At 48.6% G+C, this 14,330-nt stretch overlaps 1 protein-coding gene across 1 annotated transcript in view; it reads right to left on the bottom strand.

Moving 5' to 3' along the window:
- Positions 1-1,104: 1,104 nt before the first annotated feature.
- Positions 1,105-14,330, bottom strand: part of TTLL9 (tubulin tyrosine ligase like 9) — a gene marked incomplete at its 5' end in the record, with an annotated part of 28,874 nt that continues 15,648 nt past the window's right edge. The window contains 6 exons of the mRNA XM_081832277.1: positions 1,105-1,746; positions 5,640-5,764; positions 7,000-7,113; positions 8,648-8,844; positions 9,770-9,828; positions 14,086-14,281. Of these exons, the coding sequence (XP_081688403.1) occupies positions 1,670-1,746; positions 5,640-5,764; positions 7,000-7,113; positions 8,648-8,844; positions 9,770-9,828; positions 14,086-14,281 (768 nt within the window). The remainder of the gene's footprint in view (positions 1,747-5,639; positions 5,765-6,999; positions 7,114-8,647; positions 8,845-9,769; positions 9,829-14,085; positions 14,282-14,330) is intronic.

Below are 14,330 nucleotides of genomic sequence, written 5' to 3'. Positions count from 1 at the left end.
GTTGGCCAAACAGAATACCTTACATAAGGCAAATTTGACCCATACCTATGATTTTGCATCCTCTTGAGTATTTTAAGTAGAAAATAGCATGCGTTTTCCCCATGATGGCCCTGAAATGGGGAGGTGGAATCGGAAGCTAGGTGTCTGTCCGTAGTAGACTAGTTAAAGGAATCGATAACTCCAGACAGTGGAATACGGTACACCTGTCATCAAGAAGAAGGAAGTTTCTCGAAGCACTGACTGGGAACAAGTTCCAAGATATAGTAGGTGAGAAAAGCAAGTGGACCGACAGCGTCTAATCCAATCATCTGTGTGCAAACACTGCATGGCTCCCTCCCAAGACAGAAGCTGCAGGGTTGGAGCACAAGGTTCAAAGATAAGGACACATGGCTGCTGTAGTGCCTGGGATGTGGGCCTGGCTCACGACTCGTATCGGAACGTTGCCCCTGCCTGTCTAGCGGGGTGGTGGCTAGGCCAAAGAGCCAATCAGATTGGCTGTCCTGGAAATGAGGAGCCTGTGTCTGGGGCTGTGTGGTCTTACCTCCGTCACAGGGATGCAAGGAAGTCCCCACGCTCTGGAGGCAGGAGGCCCGGAGTGGCCTGGCTTCTGGCCTTCCCAAGGCTGGCTGGTTCACTTCTGGGGTTTGCCAGTATTTTTCCTTCCAAAACTCTGCTATTTGCAGCCAGAGCTGTCCCGCAGCAGAGAGAGTTGCAATGGGAGCTGCCTGGGTCCCATAGTAGATCCCCTGTGGAGTGGTTCACCCCTAGCCTGCCCTGTGGCAATCTCTCTCAAAGGAAGAGGAGGCTTAGGAATGGGGAATATGGAGAAAACGCAGAACTTTCACCTAACTCCCTACGCCATCTCCTTGCCTGCCAGGCCAAGGCTTTCTGAAAGCTCAGCTCCCAGGAAGGCACAGAGAGGCACTTCCATCACCCAGCTGAGTGCACCTTTGCAGAGACCCTCGCTAAGCAGCTCTGCCTTCCTGATCCTTACCTTGTCCATCTGAGAAATGGGAATGCTCTGGCCCACTGGTTTTCAGATGGTCAGGGGAGCTCCATGAGTTCTGTGACACACCAGGTCAGGATGTTGAAAGGAGACAAAGATGTATTTAAGGCTCAGCCCTTTCCCAGAGCCCAATAAACACAATCTAATAACTTTGCTTTGCAAGTACACCTTAAGACCAGTTCCCTAGCCCCTGAACCCCTCCTCCTAAAGGGGGATCATTTTAACCTTTGAGACATCAAACGGTCAAATCGGGGAGGGCTTGGCTTCAGCCATCATCAGCATCCCCCGAGCCGGGGCCCAGGGCGCAGTGACTCCAAGTAGGGCCTGTGTTCCTTTATTAGATGCGGTCTCTCTGGGGTAGCAGGGCTTGCTGCAGCTGTCCTCGCTGGGCCTGATCGCCAAGCCAGTCCCGCAAGGTTAAAACACAGTCCCAGGGATTGGCTGTCTCCGGGTACAGAGGTGCCTGGGGTGGGGTGGGGGCGTCCAGGGGACCCAGACAAGCGGCAGCAGACAGCGAGCAGGCAGTGGCCCACCCAGCCCGCAAAGCTGCTGCCAGGCCAGAGGGAGGGAGGCAAGTGCTCTGAGGCGCCGCTGTGCTGGGAACGGGTCAGGAGGGGACTGGGGGGGCACCTCCTGGTCGGGTCGCTGTTCCTGCTGCCGGGACTAACTGGAGGCTTTCTTCTGGCTCTGAAGGGAGCGGAATAGCTGCCTCAGCTGGTTGTTCCGGTCATTGACGCAGCCTGGAAGGGAAGCCAAGTGTTGGCTGGGATGGCCTTGGTAGTGGAGGCACGGGGGGTGGGGGGTGGGGGGAGCTGGGAGGGGCGTGCACCCCTGGATGGCCTATGGTTTGCGTCCTGCCTGCACTCCGTGGCCCTTGAGCAGGTCATTGACCCGCCTCCAGCTTAGTTTGCTCATCTGTAAACCAGGATACCTGCTTTCAGGAGGGAATGTAAGGATCACCAAAAGAAAAAGTTAACATTCATTTCAGCTTACCCCGCCCCAGGTGCTGAATGTGGATTAATGTGTTGAGCCCTCACAGGAATGATGTGGAGAAGAGAAACTGAGGCTCAGAGAAGTTAAGAAATGTGCTCCAAATCACACCAAAAGTAGCAGAACTGAGACTTGAACCCAGGCTCTGTAGCGCCAGAGGCCAAGCTCTTAACTACTGCTCCACACGACCTTTCCTCTTGGCTGTGCTTGCTGGAAACACATCGCAAGCTAGCATAGTGCCTGGTCCCTAACAGGTTAAGCATTAGCTTCCTTCCCTTCCCCAACCCCATAGGGCAGGCACAAGTGGTTGAGAGATCAATTTTCCCCACAAGCGGCCCCTGCGCTCCTGGAATTGTGTCCTAGGCGGTCCCTGCTTGAAAGGCCAACGCGAGCTTCCGAGATGCCTCCTCTTCCAGCACATTCACGGTGTCACTCACTTCCTGCTTGTCCTCACAGCGGGTCTGTGAGGCAGCTCCATGGTCATTAAGTTGTGCCAGGCACATGGATGGCACTCACAGATGCTGGCTGGGTGACTGGCTCGCTGTGGCCACAACTATTCTGTCCTGCAGGCATCTGCCATCTTTCTTAGCAGCCCCGAGCCCCATCCTTGCCTCCTAGGCACTCACTGGCTATAAAGGCTTCACCCAGCTGAGGCCCACTACATGTGTCCCCAGGGTTTGCCAAAGCTTTAATTGGTTCTTTCACAACTCCCAGATCTTCGTGTCCAATGCAAACCTCTTCTTGGAGTTACCTGCTGATCTTTACACCCGGAAACCCCTCAACATTTCCCTTACTCATTCCGTCCATGCTCTTCCCACCCCAACCAGCTTGTCTTGTACTCACTACCATCCACCCAGACACTCGCCTGGAGACTTGGGAATTATTTTAGAGACTTCTAAAGCAGTGGCTGTCAACCTAGGCTGCACTTTAGAGTCAGCTGGGCACTTTTAAGAAGACTAATGGCCAGACCAACTGTATCTTGACCTTCAGCAGGCATTAGTATTTTTGAAAGCTCCTGCAGAATTCCTATAGCAGCCAAGATGGAAAGAACCACTGTTCTGCATCTTTGCCACTCGAACCGGGCCCGGGCACCAGCAGCATTCATATCTGAGGCGGATGATTGGCAAAGATAGCTGCAACAACTCCTTCCGTTCCTCTATGCACGCGTCTCTGCAAGGTGCTTTGGTGCTCCTCCATCTGGAGGTGGGGGCCACTTCCTTGCCCCGTGAATCTGGGGTGGAGCAGCTTTGACGGATGGATTGTGGCAGAATGACACTATACTGTGGGGCTTCTGAGCCTAGGCCTCAAGAGGCTTCCCTAGGACTTCTCTCACCTTCTCGGAACCCTGAGGCTACCATGTGGGGCCGGACTGCTGGAGGACGGGTGGCCGCCTGGAAAGAGAGACCCAGCTGACAGCCAGTATCAACCACCACACGTGTGAACGAGGCTCTTCTAGGCCACTGGGTCTCAGTGAATCTGCCGGGCGCATGCAGCCCTCTGAGCAACCCCAGGCAAGACCTGAAGAATCCGCAAATAAGACAGTAGTTGTTCTAAGCCTCTGGGTTTGGGGAGGATTGGTTTGTTATATAACAACTGCTAACTAATAGAGCACCACCTGGGAGCTTGTTAGAAATGCAGAATCTTAAGCCCCCACTCCAGACCTACTGAATCATAATCTGCATTTTAACAAGATTTGCAGATGATTACATGCACATCAAAGCTTGAGAGCACTGGATAGTCATCTTCCAACAACATAACTCGGTAGACCCTAGGGAATCGGCTGGAGAAAAGCCTTTCATAAACGCCCTCTCCTCCGCCTTCCTCAAGCAAATTACTTGACATCCCAGGCTTCCTTGCAGCTGTCGTGGCCACGTGACCCAGTTCTTGCCAGTAAGATGTCAGCCCCAGGAGGGTTTCCCTTTTGGAATAGAGTCCAAACTTGAAGGAAAGCCTTGGCCCTCAGGCCTTCCTGCTTCTTCCTGCCTGGGACAAGGACAGTGTCTGGAGCTGGAGCAGCTCTCTTGCAACCATGAGGCAACAAGCTAAGTGTGGCAAAGCGGAAAGAGGAAAGCTCTGGGTCTCTGGGGGCATTTTGCCTCCATTGTGTCAGCCCTGCCTGGCCTACCCCAAGACTTCCTGTGGCTCAAGACACATCACTCACCCTGTGTAACTATTAGTTGGCTTTTCAGTTGCTTGCAGCCAAACTCAATCCTAAAACATACCAAACTCCAAAAAAGATTTAAAACTTCATAAAAAAAAATAAGCCACAAATAAAATTTAAAAGCAAATAACAAATTCAGGAAAATATTTACCATAAGTTTGACAGAGGTGTAATATAATCAATGTATTAATATCCAAGGCCTTTATAAATTTAGAAAACAGTCTACTGAAAAATACATAAAGAGTATGGACAGCTTACAAAAGAAGAAACGCAAATTGAAAAATCCAAAACCTCACCAATAATCAATGGAACACATAAAACAAGTCAGAACTTTTTTGCCTATCAAGTTGACAAAGTTTTTTTTTTTCTTTTTTCTTTTAATTCAGAGCAGGCAAATTTGTGTTATCTTTCTAGAAAGCAATTTAGTTGTAATAAGTCCATCCCTCTGACCCAGTAATTCTACTTCTAGGAATCTGTCCTAAAGAAATAGCCAGAAATTTCAGCTGAGCTTTATGTGAGAGGATGTTCATCATGGCATGGCATTATTTATAAAAGTAAAAATTTGGAATCCTGCCAAATGCTCAATTATAAGAAATGGATTTAGTAAGGTCAGCACATACACAAGCTGGAATATTTTACAGCTGTATAGTAATTTTGCTTTTAACTGTGGTAAGGGACAGGATTTTCTAGCGGCCAAGCATTCAGGTTTTAGAGTAAGAGAGACTAGGGTTCAAGTCCTGGCTCACCATTTATAACTGGGACCCTCAGCAAGTTATGTAAGATCTGGAGACCATTTCCCCATCTGTAAAACGATAGGAGCTGCCTAAAAATGAAATAATGTATGTAAAATATTTAGCTCGGACCTAGCCGGAAAGTGTTTCCAGAAGAGAGGCTCTTATTAATATCGTTGAATGACATGGAATATGCTACATGGAAAAGCGGGACCCAAAACTCCAGCCCAGTGCCCATTTTGTGAAAGAAAAAGTGTGAATATACACATTTTGAAACACTGGAAGGAAATACAACAGATCGTTAAAGTTGGTTACGTCTAGATGGTTGATTTCCTTTTGGTTTTCAAATATTCTACAAGGAGTAAATACTTTTTATAATCAGGAAAATTTTTCACTTTTTTAAAAACCAAGTTTAAAGTCAAGCACTGGAGTCCTTAATTTCTTTTAACACAGTGTGCTTTTTTTTTTTTTTTTCCACCTAAGTCTCTTGAAATCCACCTCCTGACAGATTAATAAGATCTCTTGCTATGTACCAGGTGGTGTTCCAGGCATATATTGAGAGTAAAAACTCTTTAATCTCCATTTTACAGATGAGGAACAGAGAGGTTCAGTCCCTTGCCCAAGGTCACACAGCTGGTAAATGGTAGGGCAAATGAAAACAGTCTAACCACTGTGCCAAGCTGTCTCCTAGACTACCTGGCTCCTCTCATGACCCATCCCCAGTGCCCATTCCCCACCTGGCCCCACATACCAAGGTGTGTGTTGGTCACAAAGTTCCCCATCCCCGACAGGTCAGGAGCCCCCTCTTCTCTGCTGACAGGGCCATCATTCCACATGAGGTCAAAGCCTCCCACTCGCTTCTCCCTTCCTGTGAGCCTGGATGGGCAGGAGATACAAGGGGATGATGAAGGTGCACCTGGTGGGGCCCAAAGACCCAGGCCAGTTCCCCGCTCCCTCCCTGCACCCTACTGGTGCCCATGCTGTCAGAATTCCTTCTTTTGTCCACCCATTTCCTGGGGGCCCAGACAGGACTCAGAGGGGTCATCTCCCCTATTGTCCCCAGGCTCCCACCCTTGCCCTCAGTAACATGAACCTACTTATACTTAGAGTGCCGTCCTTCCCGGACCATAAAATCCAGGAAAGCAGGGACTAGGTCTATTGTGTCCTTTACTGTGTCCCCAGGGTGTGGCACAGGTCCTGGCACATATTAGGGGCCCAAATGTTTGTTCAATGAATAAGTGATGGTAGATATAGAGGACACTTGAGGTTCTGCCTGCTCAGCACCCATTTCAGCTTCTTTCAGCCTAAGGGTACTTGACTTTTCCAGGTACTCCTCCCTCTCTCACTCACATGCCTCAGGTGGGGATGATCCCACCCTTCTGGGAGATGGGCACAAGATGTAGGCCCAGTCAATCAGTCACAATGATTGGTTCAGAGATGGGCATGTGACATAATCCCCACCAATAAGAATGAGAGCCCTCAACCTTTCCTGGAATAATTGGGAAAAAGCTAATGCATAGGAAAGAAGTGGGGGTTGGGGAGGGAGAGGGAGAAAGGGAGAGAGAGGGAATGAGAGAGAGAGAGAGTGAGCCAGTGAGCAGACAGACCAACCAATACCGACTGAGCACCTGGATTCAGCCATTCCTGAAGTCAGACCCTGGATTGTCCCATTATATACACATTGTTATAACAATATATAGTCTCTTACTGAACACTTACGGTGAGCTAGACGCTTTACAATAAATAATCGTGGTAAATTAATTTAACAACCTTGAGAGGTAAACATGATGTTTCCCATTTTACAGATGAGGAAACTGAGGCTCCGACAGGTGAAGTCCAGGGTCTCACGGTCAGGAAGTGTGGAGGAAATCCTGCTGGGCTGAATCTCAGAAGGCTGTAGTTGGTCCTGCTCTGCCCCAAAAGGGCTGAGTCCTTGAACCAGGATATAACCCTGTGTGGACATCTCAGTTTGTCCATCTATGAAATGGCAAGCAGGCCTGAGCCACCCCTACATACTGCTCAAGTCCCAGTGCTGTGAGTTCTCTGTCTTCCTTGCTGGGGGCCCCAGCTGTCATGTCCAGGGGTGCCTGAGTGAGGCTGCCCCCCGTTACCTGGCCTCCATGTCTACCACATGCAGGGTGTCTTCCAAGAGGCAGGTCTTGAGCTCATAGTCCTCCTGGCTGCTGGCTGTCAACGACGGGGACGCATTGACCTCCAGGAGCCACCTGGGGAAGGAGGGGCATGGAAGGCCTTAGGGTTACGTGGTCCGTGGGGCCCCTGGAATTTCGCCGAGAGGCTACATGTGGTGCCTGGGCCCAACCCTCAATTCAACCAAGGTCGTTCTTTCAATTTTTCCACTAGAAAAAAGGACTCAGCGGCTAAAACTTTTTGAAGACAGTAGTCACAAACTCGAAATCCCCACAGGGGCCAAGTGGTACCTAAATGAGGCAAGCTGGAGGGGTGGAGTGATCTTGCCGCCCTCCTATTGCTCTTTCTTCTTCCAGTAGAGCCCTAGTGAACGCTTGCCTGCGGAGGGCAAGTGCCTGGCCGCTGGGGGTGGTGGGAGCAGGGAGGAGCGGAGACTGGCGAGCAGGGAAGAGCCAGCCACTGTTGCCACGGCACCTCCAGGACACTGCTGCCCTGTGGGAGTGTGGCCCAGGGTCGGCAGACCCTCTGAGTTTTCCAGAAAAGGCAAAACTCCAGACTGTTGTGTAAATATCTCCCCGTTTTTTAGAGATCGTCAATGAATTTAAATAAAAAACCGTATGAAGTCCAAACTCAAGTGTCTGTGGGCCACTGACACAGAGGAGGTTGAACTGATGAGGAAAACAAGCCTGAGGTGGTAAGGACCACAGCGATGGGTCCCAAGGGCCCCCAGCTTACAAACTTTGGTTTTGCGCAACCAGGTCGTGGACAGACAAGAACCTGGGGCCCAGAGAGGGAAGGGCTCACCGGGCAGGTCCGTGGCAGACGCGGGCCCTCCCCCTCCCAAACTTGTTTCCCCAGCCACGTCCTGCTGCAGGGGGCAGAGGAGAGACCCATTGGCCCCAGGACCCTGTTTCTCTTGAAGCTATCTGACCTAGGCCTCATTCTGGGGCTCCAACTCCTGGCTCTGAAAACCCTTCCACACCGGTCCAGTGACCCCGGGGAGGGGGTTGGCTCCAGGAGCCGCAGGACTGGCCCAGAAATGATGACCCTGGGTCTGGCTCTGCCCTTGACTTACTGCGTGGCCTCAAGCACCCGGAACAACCCCGCTGGGCTTCTGGGTCCTTTTGTATCACATGGGGGCCATCACTGTGGTCCCTACCACCTCAGGCTTGTTTTCCTCACCCGTTCAACCTCCTCCGTGGGCACTGTGGGGTGGCGGGAGCAGGGAGGAGTGGAGACTGGCGAGCCGGGAAGAGCCGGCCACTGTTGCCAAATTCTTGGCAGAAAGCGACATGGTAACAATATTCCCTTATGTGGCACTTTGCACCCTGAAAGCGGCAGGGCTTACAAAGAAGTTTGCCGGGGACTAGGGAAGGATCCCTGGCTCAGCAGGTGTTCCAGAAAGGTCTCTCAGTGCCAGGCCTGGGGTTCAGTGCTCTATGGACGGTACCTCATTCATTCCTCATACTAATGCTATAAGCACAATGCCCATTTTGCAGATGGGCCAACTGAGGCGCAACACAAGGAAGCGGCAGAGATCAAACCTGGGCAGTCCGGGTACAGCACGTACAACATCCCCCCACTCTCCAGGCTGCCAGCCTACCCACTTACGGCTTGAGGTTCTGGTCTATGAGGATGTCATAGCCGTACAGCTCAAAGCAGTGCTTGTCGCTGATGATCACCTTCTGCACACTCTGCAGGCTCCTGACAAAGATGTTGTCCATATCGCTGAAGAGCGTCTCCACTGCCTCGGGCCCGTGCTTGGACGCAAGGTACTGACGGAAGCGCTGGAGCATCCACTTGCAGCCCTGGGGCCCCGAGCACCCAGGGTGGGGTGAGGGAGGGAACCTCAATTAACCGGGACCCGGCCTGCTGGGACCCTCAAACAATCAGCATTGCATGGCCCTTGGGCTGGGACAAGAAGGGCCCAGGCCTGAGTCCGGTGAGTAGGAGAACTCTGAGTTTGTCCCTCTTGTGGGGCAAGGCTACTGCATGCTTGGGGGTGGGGGGTGCCCACCCAGAGCCTGTGCCTCTCTTTCTAGAGCACAGCCAGGGTACTCAGGACCCTGTAAGTCACTGCCCAAACAGCCTGCACAGGCTTCTTCCCTGGGCCTGCCTTCCTGGGGACAGACTGCACTGACCATGTGTGTACCCCAAGGCCCAAAGACGACCAACTGGTTACTGTTTTCAGGAAAATGGGAGTGTGTGGGATGGAGCTGGGGGAGGGAAAAGAAGCGAGTGGGTGTGAGCTGGGGGCCAGGTCTCCCTGTGCCCCACTGTTCTGGCTCTTAACTCTGAGAAGTCTGAGAATTCTAAATTTGAACCTGGCCTTGCCAGGTTATTAGATAGGTTATTAGATTATTAGATGGATGGATGGATGGATGGATCGATGATAGGGAGAGAAAGAAAGATGGATGATGGATGGATGGATGGATGGATAGATGGATGGATGGATGGATGGATGGGAATATACTTGTCAAGGTAGGAGGATAGAACACATTTTGTTACAGGGTGTGTTTCTTTGAGTTGTAACTTAACTATTTAGACACATGATGTGTGGGTCTCCATCTGTACTCTTGCCTTGGGCCCTGCAAGTGGGAAGGGTGGTCCTGACCTCACTGGTGAACTATGAGCCCAAGATAGGCCTGTCCCGGGCTCCTTGGTACCCCACCTCCCCACCCCAACCCAGTCCCAAAAGGCTGGCCCTGGAGGGCAGAAGCCCAGCTTCCTCACCTTCTTTGGGTGGTAGTCAGGAGATGTCTTTTGCACAGCAACATTGGTGAGGTGAACATCTGGGTGAGGTTGGTGGTCAAGGACTAGTGCGAACAAGAAGGATGAGCCCTGTGCCATGTAGGCCCCAGAGACCAAACCAAGACTTGCGCTTGGCCATTGATGAGGAAGGCTACCAAAGAGCCCAGATAGCACGGATGTGGGCCTTGTAACCAGTTGGGCCTGGGTTCAAATCCCACCTGCATCTTTACTGGTTCCCCCCCTCCACCCCACCTCGAGCAAGTCACTTAACCTCTGAGCCTGTTTCCTCACCTATTAAGCCGGGTACATAGGTGGGGAAACAGGCAAAGAGTAGCAAACCATTAAAACCAATCTGTAGAGAAGTGGAACTGATTAGTTATGAACTCTTTCAGCGGGAAATTTTTTTTTTGCTTAGAAATGACAATAGAAATCAGAGGAAGTCAGTGGATGGGCCAACTATGTAAACATAAAAATAATCAGATATCAAGACAAGAATGAAAAGCAAGCATGACTAGAGACAAGATTTGTAGCAACTATGATAGGCTAATGTTTTTGTCACATGAAAATCCCACATAAATTGTTAACAATAAAAATTTATGACCCTAATAGATAAGTAAATAGAGGGATATGAACACATCAGAGGAGACGTAACTGGCAAAAGACCATCTGGGAAAATGCCTAACGTTTCCAGTAATAGAAGATACCCAATTTTAAAGGGATGCAAATGGGGCAAAAATACAATTGGAAGAAATGCAAATTCTAAGGCAAAATCCTGCTTCCCCATTAAGTCAGTTACATATGTTTCAACCTTTTTATTTGGAAAAACTCAAAACTCACAGAATCATTGCAAGTATAATGAATGCCCATATATGCTTCACCTATACGTGCCAGTTGTTTTAAAAATGTCTCTTTAAAATGGTTGTCTTCAGAACCGGAGAGCAGGGATAAAATGGGCCCTGTCAATGGAAGGGTAAAAATACAAAAGAACCTTCTGGAAAACAATCTAGCCATAAGCCCTTGACCCAGAAGTTACACTTCTGCAATGTCATCTGAAGGAAAAAATTTAGATACAGTAAAAGATTTATGAAAAATACATTTCCTTGTGGCACTATATGTCATAATTGGAGGAAACTGAATACTTCCCAAATGCCCGCAGCGTGGAGGATTAGTAAACCAGTAAATCCAACTCAGTGGAATATTTTATAACTAATAAAAAATGTCTGCAAGGAAAATACTGACATGTTTAGTGAAAAAACAGTTATGTTTATATGGTGAGATCACTCCTTTATAAAATACAAACAACAACAAAAAACCACACAAATGAACCTAGGAGGAAATACATCAGAAGGGTAAGTAGTTGTCTCTGGAAAACATGACTAGAGAAGGCCTTTCTCCCTCCACCCCCTTTTTGTACATTTTCTGAATTTTCTGATTTGTCTTTAAAAAGCTATACTATTTGTATTGTGAAAGCTATACTCTTTAAATATTTTATTATATTTATTATTAAAGTAATACATAATGGTTGTAAAAACAATTGATAATACAGGAAAACACGTAAAGTTGGAAATAAAAGTTCCTGACCTGATTCTAATCCTCTGTGGTTTTCAGAATTAATAAATTAGTGAACATCCTTTCTTACTTTCTTCTAAACAGAAACATCCTTCCTTAAAAGCCAAATCAGGATCATAAACCTACCAGTTCTATATCTGTGTGCTGTTACTCACTTAATAGTCTATCTTAGATGACTTTCCATGACAGTTCAATTGACCTCATTGTAACAGCTGTGCAATTTCATGCAGATGCTTTATCATTCCTTTTACCACCCCACAAAGGCATTTTAACTTATTTCTATTTATTATTACAGTATTGAGGTGGTTACTTTTGTATTTTGTGTGTGTACGTCTATATATGCATATATTATTTGAGTAACTATGCATGAACTATATATAAAAATATAAATATATATATTTAACGTCAGGTTAAAATATGTCTTATTATTCTGTGATCCAAAGTTGCTTTATTATATATATTTTTTAAGAGGTATTTATTTATTTGAGAGAGAGAGAGCAGGGGGGAGAGGCAGAGGGGGAGAGAGAGTCCCAAGCAGACTCTGTGCTAGGCACATAACCTGACATGGGGCTCGATCCCACAACCCTGAGATAATGACCTGAGTTAAAGCTAAGCATTGGTCACTTAACCGACTGAGCCACCCAGGTGCCTCCAAAGTTGCTTTATTATTTTATTTTATTTATTTATTTATTTATTTATTTATTTATTTATTTATTTTTAAAGATTTTATTTATTTGACAGAGACAGAGACAGCGAGAGCAGGAACACAAGCAGGGGGAGTGGGAGAGGGAGAAGCAGGCTTCCCGGCGAGCAGGGAGCCCAATGTGGGACTCGATCCCAGGACCCTGGGATCATGACCTGAGCCGAAGGCAGACGCCCAACGACTGAGCCACCCAGGCACCCACGACTGAGCCACCCAGGCGCCCTGCTTTATTATTTTAAAAGTTGGGTGTGTAATAGAAGCAAATGTGGCAAAATATTAACATTTGTCAAATCTGGATGGATGCCTGGATTTCTCTGATAGTCTTTTCTACATTTTTCTATACGTTTTAACGTTTAAAAATTAAAAACAATGAAAAGAAGTTACGGAAAATAATGTGTATTCACTCACTGTGCAAGCAGGAAAGCCTCATTAACTAGAAAGTAGTCCTGGAGGAGGCTGGGATTTGCTTATTAAGGCCCCACGACCCCAGAGATACACAAACACTTGTAAATAGTGGGGAGGGGATGACTAAGGCGTGCTGAGCACTCACTCTGGGCTCAGTACTGTCCTAAATGCTTTACGTGGGTGATTTAATCTTAACAAAACACACGGTGGCCAAAAAAATGAACCTAAAATAGATGTTAACTTGCATATGACAAATGCTTGTTAGAATTACAAAATGAAACAAACATACTAAAGATGCTGAAGTTGGAAAGATGGGGGGAAAGTCGTAGGAAATAGCCAGGAGGGCTCCCTCCCATTCCAGCATGCAGGCAAGTAGCTCAGACAGACCCATAATCGAGAGACAAAATTAAGGCGAGAGGTGCGAACTGGCTAGAAGCATTGGCTGGGTTGCCCTCGTCAGCAGCTTAGCAGACGCAGCACCTTCCTTTCCTTCTCTCCCACATGCAGGCCATCTCGTCCTGCTGATTTCTCATCTCCCCGTTTCTGGACTGTCAACCTCTTTTCTTCTGATGCTCACGTCTAAAAATCTTAGAAACATTATTTTTGATGTGGATATTCTAACCGAATAATACACTCTCGTGGTTCAAAAACCAAAAGGCATCAAAATGTGTCTGAGGACATATGTCCTTCCCCACGCCTGTGCCCACCTGCCCAAGTCCCCTCCCAAGGGCAACTTCTGTTTCCAATTTCTTGTACTTCCAGAGATGTCTGTGCACAGATACACAGAGAGAGATTTGTAATGTGAACGGAAGCATACTTTTCAGAGTTCTATACTTTGCTCTTTTCCAACTGACAATACATCACCGAGATGATTTCACATCTGTACATAAAGCATGGCCCTCATTCCTTTTTAACAGCCACATAGTATTCCATTGTGTAAATGAGCCATTGGTTTTATTTCCTATCTTTTTTTGCTCTCACAAACAAGGCTGTGCAGTGCATAACCTTTCAACCTCCTTTTCCTATACCGTGAGTGTATGTGTAGGGTAAATTCCCTGAAGGGATTGCTGGGTCAGAGGGCATGTGTTTTTTGTCTTTTGATAGACATTTGCCAGGTCGCCTCCGAAGCGCTTGTACCAACTTATACTCCACCAGCAACACCAGTACTCCTCCAGCCTCGCCGACATAGTGTGTTACCAAAATTTCGGTCCCTGCCAGCGTGGTGGATGAAGAAGACATCGTGTTTGAGTGAATACATGAGCCAATGACTAAAGCACATGAAAGGATGCAAACGTTCTCCGGAGGGGCTCAAACTCTCCCGTCCTATGACCGTGAACCAGTGCGGATGGCCGGCACACCACCAAAATGATCGTCAGGCAGAGCAGTTTGGGGTGAGCTGCTCTGAGCAGAGCAGAGCCGCTCCCCTGGGATCACTGGGGGCTCCCTACAGGACTGTCAGGGCCCAGAGGAAGGGACCAGCCCTGTCTTGTTCGCTGCTGTTTTCTCCTGTGCCCAGACCCCAGCTTGGCGCTCTGTGGAATGAATACGTTCTCCCTGACCAGCTGGGGGATGGGAAGGGGCAGGGTGCATGGGAGATGGGCAGGCAGCGATCCCAGGATACATTGGTCATCAATGCTGCTCAGGGTGAAGCGGGTGTTGGAGAATCGGGCAAAGCCATCCCGGTACAGCCAGGCCCGAAGCGGGAGGTACTGCGTCCAGGAGGGAAAGGAGGGGGAGGCAGAGGTGGGGGTGAGTACGAGCACTTTTGCCCCTCTGAGCTTTTGCACCTGCTGTTTCTTCCACCCAGAGTGCCCTTCCTTCCTTCCCACATCACCCCTCAAGAATCTGCTCCAGGGTCAGCCTCCT

This window comes from Leptonychotes weddellii, chromosome 10 (genome assembly GCF_054177405.1).
Source record: "Leptonychotes weddellii isolate Sample4059 chromosome 10, ASM5417740v2, whole genome shotgun sequence".
Classification (NCBI taxonomy): Eukaryota; Metazoa; Chordata; class Mammalia; order Carnivora; family Phocidae; genus Leptonychotes; species Leptonychotes weddellii.
The sequence above is the reverse complement of the archived record's forward strand: the minus strand, read 5'-3'. Positions and strand labels throughout refer to the sequence as shown.